The sequence below is a fragment of the Podarcis muralis genome, chromosome 4, assembly GCF_964188315.1.
Source record: "Podarcis muralis chromosome 4, rPodMur119.hap1.1, whole genome shotgun sequence".
Classification (NCBI taxonomy): domain Eukaryota; kingdom Metazoa; phylum Chordata; class Lepidosauria; order Squamata; family Lacertidae; genus Podarcis; species Podarcis muralis.
Genome location: NC_135658.1, coordinates 18,026,214 through 18,053,758, shown reverse-complemented (window position 1 = coordinate 18,053,758; position 27,545 = coordinate 18,026,214). Strand labels below are relative to the sequence as shown.

Sequence of the window (27,545 nt, the reverse complement as noted above, 5' to 3'; positions counted from 1 at the left end):
TTGAGACAGTGGTTTAGAAGCTGATTAATAAATCAATGGAAATAATCATAACAATAAAAAGCAGCACGGTTGTGCCTGTTTACATTCCCTTTCCCATGATCTGAGCTGTGCAACAACAAGAGAGCTCCGACGTTTGTTTTTTAACAAAAGACAAATGCACAGAAGTAAGGCAGCGTTGATCAATATAACCAGGAGCCATTGATCAGTGGAACAGAGCAATGCTTTCATTGCCTTAAAAATCAATCATGCATGGTGACACACGCAAACATAAACACAGAGTACCGGATATCTCGCAGCCAAATTTTAGGGTATTTTTTGTGTGTGTTCCCAAATAGTGTGATAGAAGGAACCATTTGCTTGCTTGCTCGGCTACAGCAACAACGCTCTAACTCCAGAAAGTTTGAAGAGATTTGACAACGGGCTAGCATTTGCACAGGGTCTTCTCAAGGGTGCGTTGTTTCGAAGTTCAGCCTCGTAACGAAGTTCATGGTAAGTTTGATTGGCACATTAAGGTAAGTGAATGTCTGCTGAAGCTGATCTTTTAGGCAGCCTTTAGGCACCAGAGATATAAATGAATGTGTAATGGTAGACTAACTTCAAAGAACCTGCAGTGAAGTTGCACATCGTATCAGATTCCTAAGGCACAAGCCATCAGAACGTTCCTTCTGTGTAATAATAATAATAATAATAATAATAATAATAATAATAATAATATATATTATATCCTGCAAATCCGGCTGGGTTTCTCCAGCCACTCTGGGTGGCTCCCAACAGATTAAAAACAGAATGCTGTAAAACAACAAACATTAAAAACAGCACTGAAAAGAATGGGTTCAATGCATGAGCATCAGGTTCCGGCAGCAATCCAGATCTTTTCAATGCAGTTTGCACAAAGGGCCATCTCACTAGATGGTGCCCCGCATGCGTTTTCTGCTGTGATTACACAAATCGGACAATCAATGCGTATCTGGGCTCCCAGACTTTGGCGCTGATGGCAGAGGAACAAATTTGCACAGCTCTGAAACGGAAAACTGGCTTTTACTAGATGTGTTGGTTCCGGAATAGCAGGACGCAGCAGTTGAGGTGATAACCTTTTCTGAACCAAAGTTTGAGCTGTGATCACTTATTAACACATCCAAGTCACCTCCTTTCCCCCCTCTTAAAGTGTGTGGAGGACTCGAGGCAGGAGGTGTCAGGTTTATATAGGGCAAGGGTGGGTGTGATGGCCTGGGACTTGGGCTCGGAACCGGAACCGGAGGAGTCTCCATCCGCACTGGATCCTCTGCCTCAGGCGGCATCTGAACCGAGTCTGGGGCCTTATTCTGAAGAGCCCCAGACTGCACAGGTTCCCCTGCAACAAGCACCAGCTGAGCCGAGTCAGGGGCCTGAGTCTGCCTTGGCTCCAGATGTGGGGATGACCTTGTTGCCTTCTGCTGGACAATCACGTCCAGCTGCTCCACTACCAGTTGGGTCATGAGAGTCTGAGGCGGCCTCTGGGTCTAGTAACCCACTGAAATCTCCCGAGCTGCAGAGACTAAGGTCTGAGAGAAGGAGAGACCTGAGTACTCGCAGGAGGAGTGCTTGCCTTTGGGCAAAACAGGGAGGTGAGTCACCGGGGGATCAGGACCAGCCGTTACCCCGACAAAGATAACTGGCTGTCGGACCCCACCTCAGGTTGTGGGAGCAAGATTGCTGCTTGTTGGAATCTGCCTGTTACCCTGTGCTTGACCTAGCCTGGTTTCCTGCCTTGGCCCTGTTGGACTGACTCCTCGTGGGATCCTTGGATTTGGGACCAGACCTGGACCGTGTTGCTCAGGTTAACCCCCAGGCCCAGCACAGTGAGAAAGCTCAGACTTGGGGGCCAAACGCAGCTCTCCAGACCTCTCCATCTCATGCTTGTGACTCTCCCCAGGCCACACAACCTCTCCTGGCATTGCTTCACCCTCTGCAACGGAGTGTTTCTCCCTGGCAAGAATGTGCCCTTGAACTGTGAGATAAAGACTCTTGCTTAGCTGGATGGAGTCTGAAGCGGGAAAGGGGGGCAGCGATTTGTAGGGAACCGTACTGGCCAGGAGGCACGAGTCGGAGGCAGGGGAAGCTTCAGAGCTGGAGGGTGGAGCACAGGATGTGTCGGAAGAAGAGGAGGAAGAGGCAGGCAAGTAAAGGACCAGGTGCTTCCCCAGCCTTTCCTGCCCCACTGCCTCCCAGAACCAGGAGGGGGTTGAAAAGGGCAGAGCAGAGGACGCTTCCACGCAGGCGTAGTCTCTGGGTGTGTGTGTGCAGCCTGTCACGGAAATGTATATAAACTGGTGGAGGGAGCAGAGGTCTCCTGCTGCTGCAGTTGCTCTATAGAGTGCCAACCTTGAAATAGCTGCTTAGAACCTAGACAGGTGTGCGTAGGCAACCAGAGCTATAGAAGCAACAGTGTTGTTTTTGACAATACAGTGGTACCTCAGGTTAAGAACTTAATTTGTTCTGGAGGTCCGTTCTTAACCCGAAACTGTTCTTAAGCTGAAGCACCACTTTAGCTAATGGGGCCTCCTGCTGCCGCCGTGCCGCCGGAGCACGATTTCTGTTCTCATCCTGAAGCAAAGTTCTTAACCTGAGGTCCTATTTCTGGGTTAGTGGAGTCTGTAACCTGAAGTGTCTGTAACCTGAGGTACCACTGTAAAGAGTTAGCTATGTGCTGTGTTCATTCATTGGAAACTACCCTACTGCAAGGCTTACAGCCATTGCTCCACCCACTTTCACCTCTGGCCCCACCCACCACCAGCATGTTGCCCCCAAGAGGAAGAAGAGGCTACCCACAACAACAGGTCCCTCAAATGGGGCCAGAGGGGAGGTGTGGACAAAGAAATGGGACCACGCCTAATGGCCACACCTCCCAACAGCCACAAATTCAGTGGAAGCACGAAAGGAACGTCTCCTGCACATGATCAGAAGCTCAGGATTGCTGATCATGCGGTAGAGCCCCATGTAGCTATAACAGTGTGCGCATTACAGGTCCTTTTTATACTAACACTGAGCATGCGGACGTTGGGAGTGTGGCCAGCACCGTTTTGGTTCCTTCTCCAATGGCCATAGCTCCCAAGCACTCAAGGACTTTACTGTGCAAGATTCATCCAGACATCCATTGAATATTCATTCTGATTTGCTTGCACAACGCTTACACGTAGTTAGTTAGATTGTATCTGGCCTTTATCGAGCATTTCTGCTGATTTGCTTCCTGGTTGTTTATGTGTCTTCGCATTAATCGTATGTTCGTCCCATATTTTCCAATGCCTTTAACCCATCACTTCCCAAACCACAAAAAGTCCATTGGGGGGGGGAGTTGATTTCTTGGATTAGGGCAACAGAGTCTTTATCGACTTTAAATGCACAAACCTAAAGTTATGGTGGGACGCGGGTGGCACTGTGGGTTAAACCACAGAGCCTAGGACTTGCCGATCAGAAGGTCGGCGGTTTGAATCCCCGCGACAGGGTGAGCTCCTGTTCCTCAGTCCCTGCTCCTGCCAACCTAGCAGTTCGAAAGCACGTCCAAGTGCAAGTAAATAAATAGGTACAGCTCCGGCGGGAAGGTAATCGGCGTTTCCGTGTGCTGCTGTGGTTCGCCAGAAGCGGCTTAGTCATGCTGGCCACTTGACCTAGAAGCTGTACGCCGGCTCCCTCGGCCAATAAAGCGAGATTAGCGCCGCAACCCCAGAGTCGGCCACGACTGGACCTAATGGTCAGGGGTCCCTTTAAAGTTATGGTGTGCATTAGATTCCCGCCCCCTGCAAAATACTGACAGAGCCTCCCACAGTGTTTATTGTGGGTCCCCCCCTCACCCCTTTATTTGACAGATGACTTCCTCTTGTTTTGTTTCCCTAAACTGTTATGTTGCAAAGCATTTCAGACATAATGATGGTGACGGGTGGAGGCTTTCAAAGAGCTGCAGAAAGTCAATGTGACTTCAAGGTGCCCATTGACCAATGGAACAGTCCCTGGAAAAAAATCCATAATGCAGAGTGACACATGGCCTCGGTGCCTGCCAAATGGAAGCTGTTTGGGGTATTTCCTTGTTCTTTGGTGTGGGTTTCACATATTTGGTTAATGGAAGTTCTACCTCCAGAGGGTTTATTTGCCTTCCTAAGGCTGCTATGGAGAATGAGGGGGAAGTATAAAATCTGAAGCCATCAGAAAGATAGATTCCTCACCCCATTCCCAGCTGGAGATTTTACAGTTTGGGATACATTTGCCTTCCTGTACGATAAATAAGGTAAGGTTTGATGCTGTCCTCGCCCTCATATTTCAGGAGGAATCCAAAAGATCTCCTTAAAGAGAAGATCTGCCTAATGTCAATTTTGGCTTACAGGTGGGTCAGGATTTGGGCTTGCCAGATTCCTAATGAGGCTAGCTAGGATTGGTGGAGTTCCCAACTTGTCCATCTGTTATCAGTCTGGTTTATATTAAGAAGATGCTCAAACTTGTTATTGCTTGGACAATATCTTTGCATTTTTGCTTGAAGTCCGAATCCTTTTTTTCTTGCAATCTGAAGAAAACATTGGTTTGTTTCTTATTGCTCCAAAGGTCAAACTCCATCATCTATCTATGTGACACAGGCAATTTTTAAAAAATAAATGGAGCTGATTGTTAGACACCTTCCTTATGTCTTCTAATCAGAGCAAAAGCAGATCTCTTCCCTTCCCTAACCCAGCTAAGGATGTGGAAATGTCTTATTTAATTTGTTTGGAGTGGAACACAGAAAAAAGGCTGGAACCAAGAGACAGAGAGCTGAGATTGAGCTAACAGCATTGTGAGTCTGTCCCCCAGCCCTGATGAATTACTACTGCCATCAGCCCCAGCCAGCTCAGGAAACCTGAATAAGCTGTGCCTCCTCCTGTATATCTGTAAATGAACTCAGATATTACATATAACAAGCGGGACGCGGGTGGCGCTGTGGGTTAAAGCCTCAGCGCCTAGGGCTTGCCGATCGAAAGGTCGGCGGTTCGAATCCCCGCAGCGGGGTGCGCTCCCGCTGCTCGGTCCCAGCGCCTGCCAACCTAGCAGTTCGGAAGCACCCCCGGGTGCAAGTAGATAAATAGGGACCGCTTACTGGCGGGAAGGTAAACGGCGTTTCCGTGTGCGGCTCTGGGGAGCCAGATGCAGCTTTGTCACGCTGGCCACATGACCCGGAAGTGTCTCCGGACAGCGCTGGCCCCCGGCCTCTTGAGTGAGATGGGCGCACAACCCCAGAGTCTGTCAAGACTGGCCCGTACGGGCAGGGGTACTTTTACCTTTACCTTTATTACATATAACACCTTAACCTTCCATATTTTCCTCCCGAAGGTTATTAAGCCAGGGCAAATACTGCATCCCCAGAACTTCACACTGCTCAGAGAAGCTAGGAAAAGCAGGCTGAGCATAGTAATATTGTAATCTACAATCTGATGATTCAATGGTTGTTGGAATGAGATAATCTGTCAAGTTTGGTTTCTCAGTCTCTCATTTCCCCAATCTTAAATTCAGTTCTCCACATTTGAATATCAGTTTGCATTAAAAAACAAAAAACTTCAAGGAAATACATAAGGTTTTTGGTGCAAATTTCTCCTAATATACCCATTTCCCATGTGTACGTTTGCCTAACATACGCATTTTTGCAAGGTGATTTTCCCTACTATAATACATTTTTGCATGCTGTTTTCAATAACGTGATTTTTTAGGCATATATACTTGGTTGGAGAACTGCATTGCAGAATTTGGAGAAGTGCAAATTTCAAAGGAGAGCTGAATTTCGATTCACATGCTGTTTCAGAAAGAGCCAATTTGTTGTTGTTGTTTAGTCATTTAGTCGTGTCCAACTCTTCGTGACCCCATGGACCAGAGAACGCCAGGCACTCCTGTCTTCCACTGCCTCCCGCAGTTTGGTCAAACTCATGCTGGTAGCTTCGAGAACACTGTCCAACCATCTCGTCCTCTGTCGTCCCCTTCTCCTTGTGCCCTCCATCTTTCCCAACATCAGGGTCTTTTCCAGGGAGTCTTCTCTTCTCATGAGGTGGCCAAAGTATTGGAGCCTCAGCTTAGGATCTGTCCTTCCAGTGAGCACTCAGGGCCGATTTCCTTCAGAATGGAGAGGTTTGATCTTCTTGCAGTCCATGGGACTCTCAAGAGTCTCCTCCAGCACCATAATTCAAAAGCATCAATTCTTCGGCGACCAGCCTTCTTTATGCTCCAGCTCTCACTTCCATACATCACTACTGGGAAAACCATAGCTTTAACTACACGGACCTTTGTTGGCAAGGCGATGTATCTGCTTTTTAAGATGCTGTCTAGGTTTGTCATTGCTTTTCTCCCAAGAAGCAGGCGTCTTTTAATTTCATGGCTGCTGTCACCATCTGCAGTGATCATGGAGCCCAAGAAAGTAAAATCTCTCACTGCCTCCATTTCTAGAGCCAATTAGCTAGGTTTAAATGCAAACAGTATCTGATTTCTCTTCCACCCCAATTTAGAAATGATGAGGACGGGGAGGCGAAAACACAGGCTGCTGCTTTTAGTGGTATACATGTGAACTCCATAATGCCTATTTTCTGCAGCCTTTCCTGTTTGTTTGTTTGTTTGTTTGTTTGTTTGCTTGCTTGCTTGCTTGCTTGTTTTTAAGTCTCCTGCACGTTAGAAGATATTGCAATGATGCGAGGAATGCCTATGCCAAGAGATGGTGCTATAGGATTTTCTTGCTGCTACTGGGTCCGTTCCCCCCCCCCAACTTCTTTCTGAAATATTAGATTATGTACATATTGCTATGTTTCCCATCCTCCCCAAATGGGAAGAAGTTCCAGGACAGTACTAACTGGGCTTGGCTTCCTTTGGCTCAGAACATACTGGAGAGACCTGTCAGGAGTAAGCATGGACCAATGGTACCAAATAGCATGGGAAACAGCCCTATTAGAAAAATTAACCAATAAACTGAAACTGACACAGGGACAAATAGAAGAAGACGCCTTCATCCCGGTATGGCTCCCCTTTATCACATACACAGCCCAACAAGACAACAACAAAAATCCACCAACAGCATAGAAATCAATATGGCTAACCTGATCCAAAACACCCACCCACCCCACTCACACACAAAAACAAAGACCACCACAGCCAACCACAAATGGATAACCACACCCTAGGCTAACCCCCACCTCTCTCACCACCAAAGGAACACAAGTGAACAGCAGAGAACCTGCACAAGAAACGCTGACACCAAACCCTACATATAGTAAGTAAATTAGAAACATCGCCACCCCCACCCATCTTTTCCCCCTCCCCCTCTTTCCCCCTTTTCTTCCTAATGTCTCAACAAATGCAGTTGATTTGTAAAAATGTTACATGGGGGGAAAAACATGAGAGAGAGAGACATTGCAGGTGTTATGTACTGAAGTTCTCACCCTGGGCCAGCAGGGGGATTCTGTAGATAGATTTCACTCAGGTCCACATATGCAAATAAGGGATTGAAAGTGACGTTCAGTGATTGGATAGTTACAGAAACTGGTTACTGTTGCGTTGTAGTGGAGCTCTATATAAGCAGGCTGGCTGAACCCTTCAGTTCAGTTCTGTTCTGGCCTGTGAATAGCTCCTGCCAACCTAGCTCCTGCCAACCTAGCAGCTCGAAAGCACGCCAGTGCAAGTAGATAAATAGGTACCGCTGGGGTGGGAAGGTAAACGGCGTTTCCGTGCGCTCTGGCTTCCATCATGGTGTCCCGTTGTGCCAGAAGCAGTTCAGGCATGCTGGCCACATGACCCGGAAAGCTGTCTGTGGACAAATGCCAGCTCCCTCAGCCTGAAAGCGAAATGAGCACCAGAACCCCATAGTCGCCTTTGACTGGACTTAACCATCCAGGGCTCCTTTACTTTTTTTACCTTTACCATAAGGACCCATAACTGGCCTAGATATTATTGAGCTAGATGGATCAGTGGTCTGATTCAAAATAAGACAGCTGTTTATCAGAAAGCGTCTCACTTAAATGCCACAAATGGTCCTCTCCCACAATCAAAAGGCACCCTGTTTTATTTCCTGATTTCCACATGATTTATCTAATGCTTGATTGTAAAAAGCAGTTTAAAAAAAGGATAAAACAGTAAGATTGTCAGTAAAAGAAAAAGTTAAGAACGACTTAAAACATTCAAAACATTGAAAACATAAAACCACATAAAACCACCAGTAAGCTAAATGCCAGATTAAAATTCATGTCAACATTCTGCATGTCTGAGTAGCAGCAGTGGAGCTTCATGCTCCGGCACTGGAGGCAGAGAGCAGGTGGAGGCGGGGCTGGAGCGTGTCCTGGGGACGGGGCACACTGCCTGCAGGGGTGGGGCTCCCAGCGTGTGGGGGGCAGCCACGATGGCACCCTGGGGATCACGCTGCCGGGGGCACTGCACTTCCCCTGCACTCCTCTTCCTCCGCCAGTGCTGGGTAGGCTTAGAAGGTTTTTTTTAGCAAAGCTGCCTGCCTGAGGTCAATAGGCAGGGAGTTCCAAAGTTTGTGTGCCGCCACACTAAAAGATGGACTTGCAACTTCCAGTTCTGCAGAGCAAAGCAGCTTTGCAGGCATATATAGGTTCCCAAGCTGTTATATACTAACACAGGCACCCCCAACCTGTGGTCCTCCAGATGTTTTGGCCTACAACTCCCATGATCCCTAGCTAACAGGACCAGTGGTCAGGGATGATGGGAATTGTAGTCCAAAACACCTGGAGGGCCGAAGGTTGGGGATGTTTGTACTAACACCTTGAAAATGACCTGGCAGCAAATTGGCAGATCTCTGAGCAGAGGTGTTATATGTTGACAGCGCCTCACTCCTGTCAGCAACCGCGGTGCAGCATTCTGCACTAACTGCAGCTTCTGGATCAAAGGCAGCGGAAGCCCCATTCTTCATTTTATAGGGATCCACTTTTATGCAATGCATCTACTCAGCCTTCTCTTTTCGTTCCCCATGTCCTTCCTAAGAAGAGATACAGGATGTGCGCTGGAAAATGCTCCAAATGCATTGGGATTGCCCTCCTGCCTCTGGCTGTCTGCGCTATCGTCTCCAATCTCCTCCTCTACTTCCCTAACGGAGAAGTGTTGGAACCACGCAGGATCACGGACCTGGTCTGGTTCTTCCACGGTATTCTTGGAGCTGGAATATTGGTAAGGAAAAAGCTTGCACTGTTTCTCTTATTCATGTTTTCAGCTTTATGTGAAACGAACCTAAAGGGAACCTAACGCAGGGCAGATCTGAACTAGAAAACAATATTGATTTATATATATAAAGAGAGAAATAGAGAGAGAGAGATGATAGATAACAATTATTTATTTGGTTTTTCAGATTAATTTTTTGCAGTCACATATCCAACATACAACATAAAAATAAGATTCCAAGGAATCTCCTCCCATTTGTTGGTCCTATTGTTAATCATTTCCTCCTGAATCTTTTATGATAATCCGAATCTTTTACCTCTCCATTGTATCCAAAATTCACCATTAAACTACAAGTGATATTCCAAACCTATTAATGGTTTTAACTGTTTACAATGGTCTTTACGATAAGTTACAAATTTTCCCCATTCTATATTAAAATTTTGGTCTTCCTGATTTCTGATTCCTTCGGTCATTTTAGCCTTTTTGGCATAATCCATCAACTTGATCCGCCATTCTTCTCAGGTAGGGACTTTATCTTCTTTTCATCTCTGGGCTGATAACATAAAACGGAGTTGAATGTATGTTGGAAATATAAGGAAACAGAAGGCACCTTTTATCATATGTGATGGAAATGTAAGGTGGTAAAAGAATTTTGGGAAATGATATATAATGAGTTGAAAAAAATGTTAAAATAACCTTTTCTAAAAACAAACAAACAAACCCAAAGACTTCCTTTTAGGAATTCTAGGTGCTGAAATCCCAAGGGAGCAGAAAAGTCTATTTATGTATGTGACCATGGCTGCGTGGATGTTATTGTCCCAGAAATCGATATTGATTTTATACTTTATGCAAGATGTAATGATGACCAGACGCGGGTGGCGCTGTGGGTTAAACCACAGAGCCTAGGGCTTGCTGATTAGAAGGTTGGCGGTTCGAATCCCCGCGACGGGGTGAGCTCCCGTTGCTCGGTCCCTGCTCCTGCTAACCTAGCAGTTCAAAAGCACCTCAAAGTGCAAGTAGATAAATAGGTACCGCTCCGGTGGGAAGTTAAACGGCGTTTCCATGCGCTGCTCTGGTCCACCAGAAGCGGCTTAGTCATGCTGGCCACATGACCCGGAAGCTGTATGCCGGCTCCCTTGGCCAATAAAGCGAGATGAGTGCCACAATCCCAAAGTCATCTGCGACTGGACCTAATGGTCAGGGGTCCCTTTACCTTTACCTTAACGATGACCACCAACTTGAATGGTTTCAAAAGTGGGTTAAACAAATTAATGGAGGATAAGAATGGCTACTAGCCATGATGATGATTAATAAAAGAATACACACACACCCCTTTCGTTTCTAGAAGAAATACTTAGGTTGTTTGTTGGCTTCTGTCAGTCTTGAGAGACAATAGAGTGCGCCTCCGGGGGTGAAGTCAAACTGCTGCGTTAGCAGCACTGAAGTGAGCTCCTGGGGCTCAAGCCTGGGCAGTGTGTATGGAGGTCTGGACTGATGTCAAGACCACCCTCTTGGCCTCACTGATGTGGTCCAAAGGAAAGCAGAGCAATACATTTGGCACCAGCTTGGCTGTAGGAGTTGCCAGAAGGAGGCATACAGGACACCATCCAACCATCTTAGGGACTCCACTCCGAATTTGTGTAGGGTTTACTCCTTAGCCTTTTCATCTCCCGAAGATATCCCGCAAGGCAGCGGAGGTTTAGGTTCAGAATTTCCATTCTCCTAGAGGGGAACCTTCCCAGATTGATGAGCCCCCATCTGCCCCTCACTTCTCGCTGGCCGTTAGAAGACCGTTAGAAGGACAAAGGCCAGAGTTGTGGGTTTGTGAACTGAGTTAGAAGCAGGAAGGAGGCTATGAAACCGAGGCTGAGGCTATGAGAGAAGCAGGGAGGAAGAGGACAGTCTGCCGAGACCCAGCCGCCCCATGTGATGAACTGGCTCTAAGGCATGAGTAGGCAAACTAAGGCCCGGTGTCCGGATCCGGCCCAATCGCCTTCTAAATCCGGCCCTCGGACGGTCCGGGAATCAGCATGTTTTTACATGAGTAGAATGTGTCCTTTTATTTAAAATGCATCTCTGGGTTATTTGTGGGGCATAGGAATTTGTTCATTCCCCCCCCCCCCAAAAAAAATAGTCCGGCCCCCCACAAGGTCTGAGGGACAGTGGACCAGCCCCCTGCTGACCGTAGCTGTCAACTTTTCCCTTTTCTTGCGAGGAATCCTATTCGGAATAAGGGAATTTCCCTTAAAAAACAGGAAACGTTGACAGCTATGCCCTGGACGGGAAGAAAGAGGGAGCGGTGCGGAGCAATAAGGAATCTTCATTAAAAGAAGAAGAAGAAGCTTTGTGCGTTTGCATCTAATCTTGCCCCTTTCTAAAATTTATTTATCGGTTTGTGGTTATTGTTTTTTTGGTAAATCTACCAAAAATTAAAATAAAACTGGAAATAAGAGGTTATCTTAGGACAGCGGAGGGCCTGTGTGCCAATCACCCTATTTCTAATAGGAAATGTTCTGGGTGTGGGTGGTGTGACAAAAATGGGGGGTTGAGGAGGGGCAATTGGGGTGGGGAGTGAGAAATGCCCCTATTTTCATGTGAGGAATGTTGCAGGGTATGAGATAAGAGACATATGGGAGGCCACAACCAGCCCCCTTCAGGGAAAACAGCTGATTTATGATGCGTTGCTTTTTAAAAGAAGCACCCAAATGTCATCATCAAGGGAAGGCATGAGCAGAGAGGCAGTGCGGTTTGTGTTCTCAGTCAGAATATAACTTCTTGGGAAACATTTAAATAGAAATAGCCTCAGGTCAGATTGGTTGGCGTCAGACATGCGCATGAAGAACAGCGAAGGGGGAGGCGCTCCCATCGATCTTCCAAATACCGACAACAGCACTTTGAGAGTAGATATTGACCCTTAATGCAGACTGCTGCAATTAAAGTTTATGTTTCCCCGTGAAATGACATATGCGCTGACCGTTGGCGGGTTGTTCATTCCTGCAACCACCGTTGTACTGTTTGCATTTTGGACACCATCGGTTGTTAAATAACGGCTGGTGTTTTACTGCTGCTTCCCTGGGGAGCCTTTTAAAACGTTTACCTTCCTCATGATTCCAGAAACAAGGGCTTTACTCTCCATTCATCACTAGAATGAAAACGAAATGGTCACTGAACACGCTACATCCAGAAAAGCTTGATTCAAATCCAGAAGAGTATCTGTCTGTTAAGGCACCATTGCTTATTTTTCAGGGCTACTTTCCCCTCACTGTGTTTATAGCTCTTTTGGTGCTGGTGTCTTACTGTAATGAAAGCCAAAATATTGAAGATTGCTTCCCCATCTTGCATTGTACGATAGCCTTTTTGAAAATTTGATGTGAGGTTAACTTATCATTTGGGGCAAAGCACATATTGATTTAAACAAATCCGTCAACGAATGGCTCAAAAGCAACTGGTTAGTGGATTTAAACTCTTAAAATGGCAACAACTGTTAGTTGGAGGGAATAATAATAATAATAATAATAATAATAATAATAATAATAATATACACTGCCCATCTGGCTGGGTTACCCCAGCCACTCTGGGCGGCTTTCAACACACATAAAAACATAAGATAACATCAAACATTAAAAACCTCCCAATACTGTACAGCGCTGCCTTCAGATGTCTTATAAAAGTTCTGTAGCTCTTTATCTCATTGAAATCTGATGGGAAGGCATACAAATGGTTGTTGTTGGAGGCTATAAAAATGTCCCTTAAGCAGATGGAAGGTTTTTTTACGGGGGGAGGGTTGTGTGAGGAAAAGTGACTCACGTAATCAATATTAAGAAGTGCTTAAAATTCCTGGGTCAATTAGGAAGTTGAACCAGAGGGCACCATTCTGGGCTGTGCTAACTGAACAACCGAGAACATCTCTCCATTATGCCAGCCTTCTGGCAAAGTTCCACTTTAGCTGCAAAAGATAGAGAGAGTGAGAGAACAAATACACCATGTCCTCTATGGCACACAATTGTCCTTGGAATGAGGCTAGATAAAATAAAAAGCAAATGTGCAGATTGTGCAGAAGGGCCTCCAGGAATTAGTTGGCTTTGGGTGTCGCAAGAAATGAGAGGGGGAGCACCAGTGGGTTGCTGAACTTCCATTTTCCGCCACCAGTTCCCTTCTGCAACCGAGATAAGAAACTTCAGCAATATCCTTAAAGTCTCAGGTGTTCTGAAATGGAGTGTCTGGCCTAGACTTGATGTGGTGTTATGGTTAGAGTGTTGGGCTATGACCTGGGAGACCAGGGTTTAAATCCTCACTCAGCCTTATAAAAGCTCATTGGGTGACCTTGGGCCAGTCAATAATTCTTAGCCTAACTTACCTCACAGGATTGTTGTGTGGATGAAATGGGGAGATAGAGAACCATCAGGACCACCTCGAGCTCCTTGGAAGAAAAGGTGGTGTTTGTGTGTGTGTATTAGCAAATCAAAGTGGTGCACATAACTCTACTCATTGATGTATTCAGTTTCCAGTTAACCCTCCTCACCCCCCAAATGACAATTTATTATGGGCTCTGTGCTGTTCATGCCTACAAGTTTTGTGCTATGTCTACAGGACGTCACCCTCAGCGAAATGATATCATTTCCCTATTTAATCCAGATTTACACCTGCAGAAGCTCTTCTGGTGAGGAGAAAGAAACAACCAACAAAATACCATATTTACTTGAAAGTAACACACACCTCTTTTTGGCCAAGCGACGTCGCAAAAATTAGGATGTGCAGTAGATTTGATGGCGCATTTACATCTGCCGGCGAATACTTTTTTGGTTTCAAGGTTTTGAAAATCTGAGGTGTGTGTTAGATTCAATGGCACATTAGAATTCATGTAAATACAGTAGTAAATCTGAATTAAGGGGTGGCACCATTTTTATGTGAACTTGCATGCACAAACAGCACCACAGCTACAATAAACTGCTGCATATGTGGAAGTGTCCTGTGATAAATTGTTACAAAACCGCTCTGGAAATTGGGGCAGGGAAGTGTAGTTATGATGTTATAGGCACTACCCAATAGACACCTTCCACAGAAGATCTTTCCCGCATTCAAGCGAAACCACTCTGAAATCCTTCAGGGCTGTTCTTGTCCCATCCTTTGTTGTTGTTGTTGTTGTTTAGTCGTTTAGTCATGTCCAACTCTTCATGACCCCATGGACCAGAGCATGCCAGGCACTCCTGTCTTCCACTGCCTCCCGCAGTTTGGTCAAACTCATGCTGGTAGCTTCGAGAACACTGTCCAACCATCTCATAGAATCATAGAATCATAGAATCATAGAGTTGGAATAGACCACAAGGGCCATCGAGTCCAACCCCCTGCCAAGCAGGAAACACCATCAGAGCACTCCTGACATATGGTTGTCAAGCCTCTGCTTAAAGACCTCCAAAGAAGGAGACTCCACCACACTCCTTGGCAGCAAATTCCACTGTCGAACAGCTCTTACTGTCAGGAAGTTCTTCCTAATGTTTAGGTGGAATCTTCTTTCTTGTAGTTTGGATCCATTGCTCCGTGTCCGCTTCTCTGGAGCAGCAGAAAACAACCTTTCTCCCTCCTCTATGTGACATCCTTTTATATATTTGAACATGGCTATCATATCACCCCTTAACCTCCTCTTCTCCAGGCTAAACATGTCCAGCTCCCTTAGCCGTTCCTCATAAGGCATCGTTTCCAGGCCTTTGACCATTTTGGTTGCCCTCCTCTGGACACGTTCCAGTTTGTCAGTGTCTTTCTTGAACTGTGGTGCCCAGAACTGGACACAGTACTCCAGGTGAGGTCTGACCAGAGCAGAATACAGTGGCACTATTACTTCCCTTGATCTAGATGCTATACTCCTATTGATGAGGCCCAGAATTGCATTGGCTTTTTTAGCTGCCGCGTCACACTGTTGGCTCATGTCAAGTTTGTGGTCAACCAAGACTCCTAGATCCTTTTCACATGTACTGCTCTCAAGCCAGGTGTCACCCATCTTGTATTTGTGCCTCTCATTTTTTTTGCCCAAGTGCAATACTTTACATTTCTCCCTGTTAAAATTCATCTTGTTTGTTTTGGCCCAGTTCTCTAATCTGTCAAGGTCGTTTTGAAGTGTGATCCTGTCCTCTGGGGTGTTAGCCACCCCTCCCAGTTTGGTGTCATCTGCAAATTTGATCAGGATGCCCTTGAGTCCATCATCCAAGTCGTTGATAAAGATGTTGAATAAGACCGGGCCCAAGACAGAACCCTGTGGCACCCCACTAGTCACTCTTCTCCAGGATGAAGAGGAACCATTGATGAGCACCCTTTGGGTTCGGTCAGTCAGCCAGTTACAAATCCACTGAGTGGTAGCATAGTCAAGACCGCATTTTACCAGCTTCTTTACAAGAATATCATGGGGCACCTTGTCAAATGCCTTGCTGAAATCAAGGTAGACTACATCCACTGCATTCCCTTCATCTACCAGGCTTGTAATTCTGTCAAAAAATGAGATCAGGTTAGTCTGACATGACTTATTTTTCAGAAATCCATGCTGACTATTGGTGATCACAGCATTCCTTTCTAGGTGCTCACAGACTGTTTGCTTAATTATCTGCTCCAGAATCTTCCCTGGTATTGATGTCAGACTGACTGGGCGGTAATTATTTGGGTCCTCTCTTTTCCCCTTTTTGAAAATAGGGACAACATTTGCCCTCCTCCAGTCTGCCGGGACTTCGCCTGTTCTCCAGGAATTCTCAAAGATGACTGCCAGTGGTTCTGAAATCACATCTGCCAGTTCTTTTAATACTCTTGGATGCAGTTCATCTGGCCCTGGAGACTTGAATACATCTAGAATACATCTCGTTCTCTGTCGTCCCCTTCTCCTTGTGCCTTCCATCTTTCCCAACATCAGGGTCTTTTCCAGGGAGTCTTCTCTTCTCATGAGGTGGCCAAAGTATTGGAGCCTCAGCTTCAGGATCTGTCCTTCCAGTGAGCACTCAGGGCTGATTTCCTTCAGAATGGATAGGTTTGATCTTCTTGCAGTCCATGGGACTCTCAAGAGTCTCCTCCAGCACCATAATTCAAAAGCATCCATTCTTCGGCGATCAGCCTTCTGTCCCATCCTTACCACTACAAAAATGTCTATTTGCAGACAAGAAGAATAACTATCAGACCCCGTCCGGCACTCCTGTTTAGAATTCTATCGCTTGCCTTCAGCTTGATTTCTCATTTCTCAAGCATGTCAGCTGCCCTCAACACTGAATACAATTTTGTCTTGGCAAAAGCCTTTGCGTGGCTATTCCCTCCCCCTCCACAGATGGAATAAATGAAGACACAGGACACCAGAATTTTAGGTTAATGGGCGAAAATGGCCACAACTTTATTGATTACAGGCAAGAGTGGTATTGGCTTTAGGCATTGGCCCTACCAGACTAACCGGTCTAACCGGTGAGGGTTAAGCACCAACAGGGGGAGCCACCCGAGATGCATATCCCTAGGCGCTCCCCGAGGGGTTACCGCTCGGAGGCGCGCTTTAGGCCCTAGCCTCCGTAGGTTTCGGACGAGGCGACGCCCCTCGGAGTCCTTTAACGAACTACCCTCCAAGCCTTGGGGGAGGTGATGGCGTTCCTCCCCCCCGATCTCATTTGCATGACAATACCCCGGCCAATGCCTACCGCCAAAACCCAGGAGTTGTGACGTTTTGCTACGAGGTAGGCGAAAAAACCAAGTGGCTTCAAATTCCAGCCAATTAGCCAAATGGAAAAACTCCTACCAGGCCCCTTGCGGCGACCAGCCGAAACCCATAGCAAAGTCAAGGGCGAACCTAAAGGGCGGGTGGGTGGGAAACCGCGTCGGGTAAGCGGAGAAAAGGGGCGAGCCAAGGGCTGCCCCGACCTTAAGTGGCCACTAGACGGCCCGCCCCCGCCGCCAGCCCATTGGCTGGCGGTGCGTGGGGATGCAAATTGAGGGAATCCCTGGCTCCCGCGAGGCTGGGGCCAGCCCCGCGGGAGTTTGGGCGGGGTCGTGAGCCCGCAACCCCCCCCTCCTGAAGTTCGGTAGTGGCATTGTTTGTTTGGGTAATAACAACTACTGCTTTCTCCCACCACCATTTAATGTGTGCTTTCCTTTTCCTCCAGGTTTTCTTGCCAGCGTTTATGATATTGGGTGCGGGTGAAGCCAAATGCTGCGCTAACAGATGTGGGGTAAGCAAAGCCTTGTAAATTGGGGGGAGAGAAATGCCCCTTTCTGTTTCCCCTTTGCCCCAGTTTCTCCACATCATCTCTTAGTCAGCATTCCATGGTCAATGAGAACAGTCGGTCCTCGCTGGGTTGTTTTGAATTCCCTTCCCCTTAATATTCTTCTCTACTTCTTCAAACGCTGGGTGAGTAATACAGAATCTAGAGAGAATAATGAAATTTAAAGAAAAATCACCTATGAAATTTAAAGAAAACCGAGGAACTTAAAGCAAAGCAATACTTATAATGGCACAAACTAACAGCTATATTGACAAAGCGATCAGTTGCAGTAAGTGGCACAGTTAATATAGTCTCCTCCTTACTTCCTCCAGCCAGCCAAGAGATTTTCCTATCAGGAGAAGGATGAGTGCCTCCCCACCAGCACATGCCCCCCCCCCATCCTGAGAAAACCCCTTACCCCCCCTTTAAATTATTTGGTATACAGTCATACATCGGGTTTCAGACGCTTCAGGTTGCGAGATTTCGGGTTGTGCACTGAGCCAAACCTGGAAGTACCGGAACAGGCTACTTCCGGGTTTCGGCACTTGCACATGTGTAGAAGCGCTAAATCGCGCTTTGCACATGCACAGAAGCGCCAAATCGCAACCTGTGCATGCGCAGACGCGGCGCTGCAGGTTGCGGACGCTATGGGTTGCAAACGTGCTTCCCGCATGGATCACGTTCGCAACCCGAGCGTCCACTGTATTTACAAAAATAAAAACGCACACCAATAAATAAGTTTTAGAAAGGGAGAAGATTAGACCTGGACACACAATTCTTTTTATTAAAAAATAATAATCCTTGCGCTCTGCTCCCCTTCCCCCCCCCACCCAGAGCGGCCCTGCCCTCTGCCCATGGGTGTAGCCAGAATTTTTGTTAAGGAGGGGGGGAACAGGACTTCTGTTATGGGGGGGGGCACAGCCAACGTGATTGGTCAGTTAGTTAAGTATTTCTATTGTTTAACTTGATCTAGGGGGGCAGCTGCTCCCCCAGCCCCCCCTTGGCTATGCCCATTTCCTGTGACTGCCCCTCGGAGCTGCTAAATGACAGCAGCAGCTTCTCCTCCTTGCCTGCTCTCCAGCAGCTGCTTTGAGCTGCCCAAGGCAGGAGGCCAGCAGCAGCAGCCACGGAGAGGTTATGGGATGTTTCCTTGCTGTTGCTGTTGCTTGGGACAAGGGCCAGCTCGTTTTCCTCCTTGAGCCTGGCGACGGCAGCAGCGCTGGCAAGGGAAATAGGGGCATTCTAGGATCCAATCAGAATCTGGTATGGCTTTTGTAATTCTAGGACTGTCCCTGGAAAATCGGGACACATGGAGGGTCCGCGAGAGTACAGAAAGATGATATATAAGCAGCAGGCAACAAAAAACAAGAAAAGTTGCCTGCGGATCATCTGTACAAAAATTACACACACACAAACACCATATACAGTGGTACCTCTGGATACGAACGGGATCCATTCCGGAGCCCCGTTCACATCCAGAGCAGAATGCAACCCGCGTCTGCATGTGTGTGGGTCGCGATTCGCCGCTTCTGCGCATGCGCATGACATCATTTTGACCGTCTGCGCATGCACGAGCGGCGAAACCCAGAAGTAACGCATTCCGTTACTTCCGGGTCGCCGTGGAGCGCAACCCGAAAACGCACAACCTGAAGCAACTTCAAGCCGAGGTGTGACTGTACATACCGTAAATTTCGCTCTATAACACGCAGATTTTTTCTCCTAAAAAGTAAGGTGAAATGTCTGTGCATGTTATTGAGCGAATGTGTGGTCCCTGGAGCTGACTCTCCGGAGCTAAGGGGCAAAATAGGCAAAAATAAGGCAAAAATAAGATCGGGTGGCGGGCGGGCGGAGGGAAGGCGGAAGCTGTTGCTTTCCTGCATTCTGCCTCAGGGTCTTACTGCCCACCCGCTTCTGTTGCTGCGTTTGCTCAAACTCAACAAAGAGCAGGGAATCCCCTGCCCTCCTGGCAAGCAGAGGGTTAAGGAAATGATCGAGTCCTTCCGTGCAGGCTCCAGCCCACCACCTCCTCCTCGTGCTCTAGGGACTCGCAGGCAGCTGAAAAACACGCAAGTGGGAGAGAGAGAGAGAGAGGGCTGGCTTGGGTGGGGTGGAGGGGACTTTTGCTTTACAATGGTAGGTTTCTCATTTCTTTTCCAAAAGCAGAGAGCCCTGCCCCCAGGCCCCCTCCAAATTACAGCTTCTCCAAGCAATGTACTGCTGGAGGGAGACAGTATGCTTGTTTGGAAGAGAAACCCTGCTTCCCTGCTCGTAAGTAACAGCAGGCTGGATTGCAGAGTGAGACATGGAAATCTCTGGATTTATATGCTGTATATCAAATATCTTAATCTATACTTTCTAACGCGGCAGGTAAATCAGAATCTCCTGAGCCAGGAGGATTATGTGGGGGAGGAAGGGAAAGGAGAATGTTAGCCGCTTTGAGACTCCTTAAAGGGAGTGAAAGGCGGGATATCAAATCCAAACTCTTCTTCTTCTTCTTCTTCATCTCTCCTCTCCCCTTCATTAAAAGCCTAATACTCTTCTTTGAAGAAGTATAACGTGAGAATGTTTTTTATATATATTTTTTAAAGTTCATTTCCTCATTGTGCGCTATACACTGATAATTGCTGCCACAATAACAATTGATTGAAAATGGAATTTAGTCCCCCCCCCATAGAGAGCTGTTCTTCAAACGTTTAGCCTTAATACAGTGGCTGATGTAATACCCTTCTGCTTCACTAGGCATTTTATATAGGGACATTAAAATTGATTTTCTACATCTTGGCAGATGAAAAAAAGTGTGTTACATGCCCTATTGCCCAAAAGTGTGCAAGCACAGAGCAAAGGTTGCAGTGACAGAGGTGGCCAAAAAAGAAATACCGTAAATAAAAAAGAAATCATACTTCGTATATCCTGTCTGTTTTATCCTTAATAGGGACTTTTATAAGCATGGATCCACAGGATCTTTGCATTGGGTCACCCCAAATTCACCATCAGATAACATAGCATGTCCATGGCTACAGCCTGCACCAAAAAAATCACGCACCCACTGTTGCCTAGGGTCGCAGTGGTGCAAAAACGTGGTTACAAAGCATGGATCCACATGGATCCTCAGGATTTTTGCATTGGGCTACTCCAAACTCACTGTCAGATCACATGTCTGTGGCCACAGCATGAACCACAAAAATCATACATCCACTGTTTCATTTAGAATATTTTTTTTCTTGTTTTCCTCCTCTAAAAACTATGTGCGTGTTATGGTCTGGTGCGTGTTATAGAGCGAAAAATACGGTATATGGTTTTTTAATTTCGGTTTGTACCGCATATGAAACACAGAACACTTATAACAGCAGACAAAAATTAAAAGATAAAAACAAAACTGGGCACACAGAATGAGTACATTTGCCTGTGGGTTAAAATGAAGTCGAAGAAAAGACTATTGGTGTGAGATCAGATTATCAGTGTACGCTTTTTCATATTGATCCGGAACTGGGCCAGGGTTTGGACTTCTCTATATTTTGCATAAATTTCATTACTTGTGTTCATAGTCTGATTTACCACAGTCTGGGAGGAGGGATAGCATACGCAAGGGCCTTTCTTCACCAGTGGTTCTTTGTGCAGGCACTTTTGATCATTTGACTCTCTCCAAGGCCTGTTTTTCTAAACGTGTTATGGTTTCGCTTTTGTTTTGCTTCCTCGCTGTTCTTCATGTTGGAGACGTCTTGTTCTGGTGATAGCACAATGCTTCCCTCTAATCTCATCCTTCAGAATGCCAAGGTCTCACGTAGGAGGCTGCCGCCTAGCACAAAACTGCAATCAGTTCACTCAGAGATGATTCAGAGTTGCATATTGAATCTATCTTTGATCCATCATGGCTTCTTTGCTGTGTGCCTCAAAGTTGCCCGGAGGGTTCCTCCAGAAAACCTGTTTATTAAGCATCTGTCCTGATTTGTTTGCAGTGAGATGGGACGACGTTGGTTAGTTGACGAGCGTTTGCTCTCGTTATCCGCTTGCAGACAGGTTAAATGACTGTGTTATGTCACAGCAAATTTTACCTCACAGTGTTTTCTCATAACTTTCCTTATCGCCCGCCCAACTTTTGGGGAAGCTGCTTCATTGAGCAAGGTCTCTCAGTCAAGTATAATTGTGCAAAACTGAATTTGAAAATGTGGGATGGAATCCCACCTGAGAATTGCAACTGTCTGGAAGTACCTGTAGTTGCTGGTTCCACGGGCCTATCTAGGTTCAGGTGAACAGGCAGGTCAGGTCGATATTACATACACCTTTTGGAGTTCCAAACGGCTTTGATGCTAACGTGTCTATTGCCTTGCAGATGGTCCTCTCTCTCGTCTTTGCTGTGCTTGGAGCTCTCGGTGGACTGTACTGTGTGATCATCTCATCCTTGGGGTTAATTAGCGGTCCTCTCTGTGATATTGGAGACGAAGTATACATCTACCCTTTCAGGAATGACAGCTTAGTGTGAGTAAAATGGAGCCCCTCTACCATCAACATCACCACTGCAAAGTTTGTTCAAAAAAATGGTATATACCGCGGCAGCAAGGACATAGCTGCCGGGTTGCCCAGTTTCCCCCTCTCCCACTCTTCTGTCCACTTTCCCATTTGCTGTAGCAAGGGGTCTGTTGGGGGGGGCACAACACGCTTGATGGAGAGGGCAGAGCCAGGAAGCACAGCCTACCCTCCCTTCCCCCCAATATGAGGACAACCATGTAAGCTGCAGATGATTATAAAGGGCCTCAAAGCAAGAGCTGGAAACCGTGCTTTGGAGGTGCGTTTTCAACTTGGAGGCAATCTTATGGTCACTATAGTTTGCTGTCTTTGGATGCAACAAGAAACTGTGGAGGTTTCTTGGAAACCAGAAGAGGAAGAGAGAAAACTAGTGTGCTTCAGGAGTGAAGGGGAATATGAGAGCCTAAGCCATGGAATATGAGAGCCTAAGCCTTTGGGATGCAGGTGGCGCCGTGGCTTAAACCACAGAGCCTAGGGCTTGCCGATCAGAAGGTCGGCAGTTCGAATCCCCGCGACGGGGTGAGCTCCCGTTGCTCGGTCCCAGCTCCTGCCAACCTAGCAGTTCAAAAGCACATCAAAGTGCAATTAGATAAATAGGTGGGAAGGTAAACGGCATTTACGTGCGCTGCTCTGGTTCACCAGAAGCAGCTTAGTCATGCTGGCCACATGACCCAGAAGCTGTACACTGGCTCCCTCGGCCAATAAAGTGAGATGAGCGCCGCAACCCCAGAGTCGGCCACGACTGGACCTAACGGTCAGGGGTCCCTTTTAGGCCAATTGCCTCACAAAGTGATCATAGTCACAACCCATCAATAAACAATTGCTTTATATATAGATTAAAATCCTGTAACACTTTATACCGAGTTCCCCATGAGCCATGCCTTAAAATGAACTAAGACTGTTAGGAAATTAATGCTACACTAGGAATTTGGTTCATTTCAGACAAGTCATAGTTAAGATCAACTATAGTTTCTTGGGTTCAGATGATGTTGCAAGGTGTGGTTAATTAAAAAGGGAAGGAAAAGTTTCTGAACTCCTCTTCCCAGCTGAACCAGGGAAGAGGAAGGAGTCTGTGGACCCGATGGAGGCTAGACTTATTCCTGTTATGATAAACCATTGTTTACTATGATTCCTGAATGCAGCCTTTAAGTCTGATGAAGGAAGTATTTCTCAGCTGAAAGTTTGTAGCAAAACTCAGTTTTGACCTCTCCCTTTGTAGGGACAATTATTTGTTTAACCAGACAACCTGGAGCATCTGCAAAAAACCCGAAAATATCATCCTTTGGAACATTGTGTTGTTTTCCCTCCTGCTGGCAATCGGCCTGGCTGAAGCCATCCTCTGCCTCATCCAAGTGGTCAACAGTCTCATCGGGTTCATACGTGGCTTGAGGGAAAGAAAGGTGAGTGCACGAGAGACAATTGGGATGCGCACTTCAGATCTTCCCGCCTCCAATAAAGTGTAGCAGAACGGGGGAAGATAGAAGAAAAGGCAACGCAAGCATTACGGGGCATAGAATATATTCCTTATAAAAACAGTTGTGCGAATGAGGTCTAGAAAACCATGAGCTACATTTGAGAGAATGAACTGGTTTATGAAGGAACGAAACTGGTCGGCCATTTTGTATTTGGGTTTTAGCTGTGAAACGTTTGCTTTCCACTCAGATCAGATATTGGGAACCTTTGGCCCACCTTTGCATGGCTACTGCTACAGTTGCCCATTTGTATTCAATGTAGGTAGGTTGTACAGTGGTACCTCTGGTTGCAAACAGGATCCGTTCCGGAGGCCCGTTCGCAACATGAAAAGAACACAACCTGTGTCTGCGCACGCGCGGGTCGTGATTCGCCTCTTCTGCGCATGTGCATGTTGTCATTTTGCACGTCTGCGCATGCGCGAGTGGCGAAACCCAGAAGTAACCCTTTCCGGTACTTCCGGGTCACCACGGGACGCAATTTGAAAACACGCAACCTGAAGCAAACGTAACATGAGGTACGACTGTGTTCCTATTTGGGGGAATCTCAGGCCTCTAGGTCAACTGTGGCCCTCAGGCCTCTCTCTTAGGTCTTAGGACTCTTCCCAACCTCTCTCCAGGCCTGCCCCTCCTCATCCGTGCTCTAGGCCCTCCTGACTGGAATGTGTCTTTGAACAGTGATAATCCCTCTTGGCTGACTGGCTGGAAGACAGGTGTGTGTGTGTGTGTGTGTGTGTGTGTGTGTGTGTGTGTGTGTGTGTAAAATGGCCTACTGTACAATGATAAAATTGGCATGGTGGGAGGCAGCAATGCTTCTGAATACCAGTTGCTGAAAACCACAGGAGAAGATTGTGCTATTGGGCTCGAATCCAGTCACTTTTATTGTATATAGCCAAAGGCCTTTACAATGGACGACAGGGAATAAAAGGAAAACTTGCTGCCGGCACAAATTTGGCTACCTGGAGTGTAATATATAGATGTTTATCTGCCAGGAGTTGTGCTCGAATCCTGCTTGCATGCTTCCCACTGGTACCTGACCACTGTAAGAACAGGATGCTAGATTTAGATGGACCATTGGCCTGACCTGGCCTGCTGTTATATAGAGACTCTCCTCCCTGGAAGAGAGGGGAGTGGTTGTGGGTGGGAGCCCGAGCTCCGCCTCCTGGCCGGGGGCCTTAGCCCCCGCCCCTCCTCACCTGGCTGGTGCCCACGCCCACCGGAGGCAGCCAACCAGGTGTCTCCGGGGGCATGTTTAGCAGCTTAATGCTGCAGGGCCAGCTCCACCTCCTCCTCAGTCGTCGCCGTCCCGCAGCGAGTCACCCACCCTCCACTCCCATTTAGCTCAGGGTCTAGGTTTTTGGCCTTGCTATGGACCTTAGGTTGGTCGCCCCGGTTGTCTGGGGGGCCTGGTAGGAATTTTTCCATTTGGCATTAGGCTTTTTGGTTTTTTCGCCTACCTCGTAGCAATCTTCACAACTTTTGTGGTATTGGTGGGTAGGTTAGGCATTGGATTCATGTGTGTCAAGGGCTAGGTGTGGCCATCGCCTATGCTATCTACTGTGGGTTATTCCGTTAAGGGAATCTGGCGGTCGTGTATTCCGTCCGATGCCTGCTTGGCGGGAGGCCATGGCACGACCCTCGGTGACATCAGGGGTGAGCCTATAGTTGGATTGGCATCAACAGGCTCCACCTACTGTTGAATAAACCCACCTCCTATAGTCATCCAATGCCTAAGCCAATACCTTTTCACTGCTGTAATCAATAAAGTTGTGGCCTTTTCTTGCCCATTAACCTTATATCACGTGTGCTTGTGTGTTTATTTCACATAGCGGGGGTCGGGCCCTCGATCCACAACGTGGGGTTGCCATATTTCAAAAAGTGAATTTTGAAATAGTTTTTTTAAAGGAAATTCGCCCAAAGCTTCCAACATGTGTTGCCATACTTCCAGATTTTCCAGGACATTTCAGCGCTTTCCGTCCGGACCCTGCTTCTGACGGCCGAATCCTAGCTATGTCCAGGAATTTCCGGGCATATGGCAACCCTAATATGGTGGTTCCCCATAGCTTGGGTGCACAACCTGTATCCACCAGAACCGTGTGTTCTGTATTGCAGGCCCAAGTTCATGGAACTCCTTTCCAGTTAAGGTCAGATATGTCTCCTCCCTATCTGGGGCCAAGTGAAGAGTTTTGTTGTTATTATTACAGCAGACATTTAAATTAAATTCTGAAAAATTAAAATGGAACTATGCTCTCTGACTGCGATCTTGACTTATTTTGTTAAGAGAACTCATCCTCCCTTCTTTTGCTTGCTTGCAGACGGATATTGCAGGAATATGACCGGCCTACGAAGAAGACGAAAGACAACCAACCAACAGCCAACATGTGTAAAGTCAGGATAGTGTGTGTTGTATATTTATAGCTGTGGTGGGGAGCCTGGGGCCCTCCAGATATTGCTGGACTCCCAACTCCCATCAGCTTCAGCCAGCATGGCCAATGGTCAGGAATCATGCGAGTTGCATGTAACCTGGGAATATCTGGAGAGTCACAGGTTCCCCACCTCAGATTTATAGGAACCAGAAACACAGCGGATTCTTATAACCACAGAAAGAATCCCAAAACGTTCTTTTTTATATATAAAGGTAAACACTACATAGGTAGGGGGAAAGGTTGTGTGTAATTTATTTAGGACTTTTCTGAGATTATACTAGATGGACCACTGGCCTGATCCTGCAGCCTATCCTATGGTTACCAGATTTTTTTCAATGAATCTGGGGACACTTTTTTTTAAAGCTGAGTAGCAACAGGGAGTCAGTAGTGGGGACGGTGAGGCAAAAGACCCTGGGCCCAAGCAGTCATGCATATTGTATAAAGGTGCAAAGCCCTTCTTTCGTACCCTGTGAAACATAAATCCGTAGAGTTTTTAAAAAACTGGGCGATGGCTGCCTGCCCCCGGCTCCCAAGCCTCCCCTGATCTGTCAAAACAAAGGGAGGAAGGGGGCAGGAGTTCGAGGGAGACTCAGGAGTCATGGCCGAGCGGCACGCCATTGCCCAGTTTTTAAAAAACTGCGCATTTATGTTTCACAGGGTGCGAAGGAAGGGCTTTGCACCTTGCCCGGCAGAGAAACTGCACGCCTTGCACCCCTCCTGGGCAACGGCTGCCCACCCGCAACTCCCGAGCTTCCCCCATCAGTCAAAACAAAGGGGGAAGGGGGCAAGAGATCTGTACCGCTGGACGTCCCCGGTTCCCCTTCAGCAGCGGCAGCAGCAGCCCGGAGCCAGCCAGAGCCAACTGCGCTACCAGGCTGGCTCCGGACTACTGAGGCTGCCGCTGCTACATTTCCCAGGGATAGATTTGCAAATCTGGAGACATTCCGGGGATGGAATTTGTCCGGGGACAGATTTGCAAATCCAGGGACTGTCCCCGGGAACCGGGGACGTCTGGTAACCCTAGCCTATCCTTATGTTCTTGTGTTTCATTTATTCCATCTCCCTTTTGCGATCAAGCAAAGGACAGGTGGGTGTCCTGCCCCCCCAACATAAATCCTGGTTACACCCATTGGCTTTTAGCAAATAAATTATGCTGTTTGATCCAGACATGCTCCTGCGCCATGTGGAATAGCAACATGAATAAAAGGCCCCTTACACTGCTGGGTGCAATACAAAGAGAAGCCAAAGTGCCCCAGCAATATTTAATCTTCTGTCCCACATGCAGATTCTACAGCTATTATTATAAATGAGCTAGTTTTTGTGTACTAACCATGCAAACAAAAATCTTGCCCTGTTCCTTCTCCTCCTCCTCCTCCTCCTCCTCCTTCTCTCTCTCTCTCTCTCTCTCTCTCTCTCTCTCACACACACACACACACACACACACACACACACACACACACACAATGTGTTTTACATTACAGTCAGAATCAGTATGCCTCTTCTGGTTGGCTACTGTGAGATCAGGATGCTTCAGTTGACAGTAGAGGTTCTTATGTTCTTAGGTGCCTGAGATTAATCCCAGGAAAGAGAGAGCCAGAGATAGATGTTTATGGTGTCTAGAATGGACAAACAAATGGTGTATATTCTGAACCCTTACAATTTACCTTGTTTTAGAGACGTGTGCATTTAAACCAGTCTTGTTTCTTATCTGGGCTTCCGTCTGTATCATGTCTTGCCTGTAAATATTAAATGTTGTTGTATTATTA

General features: G+C 47.0%; 1 protein-coding gene across 1 annotated transcript; it reads left to right on the top strand.

Moving 5' to 3' along the window:
* Positions 1–42: 42 nt before the first annotated feature.
* Positions 43–27,545, top strand: LOC144324870 (transmembrane 4 L6 family member 1-like). Its single transcript, XM_077927002.1, has 6 exons — positions 43–489; positions 8,971–9,153; positions 17,262–17,327; positions 21,691–21,836; positions 23,104–23,284; positions 25,669–27,545. The coding sequence occupies exons 1-6, from the start codon at positions 487–489 to the stop codon at positions 25,687–25,689; spliced, it is 600 nt and encodes a 199-aa protein (XP_077783128.1). The 5' UTR covers positions 43–486; the 3' UTR covers positions 25,690–27,545.

Excerpts from the sequence above, each read along its gene's own strand:
- LOC144324870 (XM_077927002.1), top strand. Across the intron at positions 9,154-17,261 it reads TTCTTGGAGCTGGAATATTG|GTTTTCTTGCCAGCGTTTAT; the intron begins GTAAGGAAAAAG and ends CTTTTCCTCCAG. Across the intron at positions 23,285-25,668 it reads GTGGCTTGAGGGAAAGAAAG|ACGGATATTGCAGGAATATG; the intron begins GTGAGTGCACGA and ends GCTTGCTTGCAG.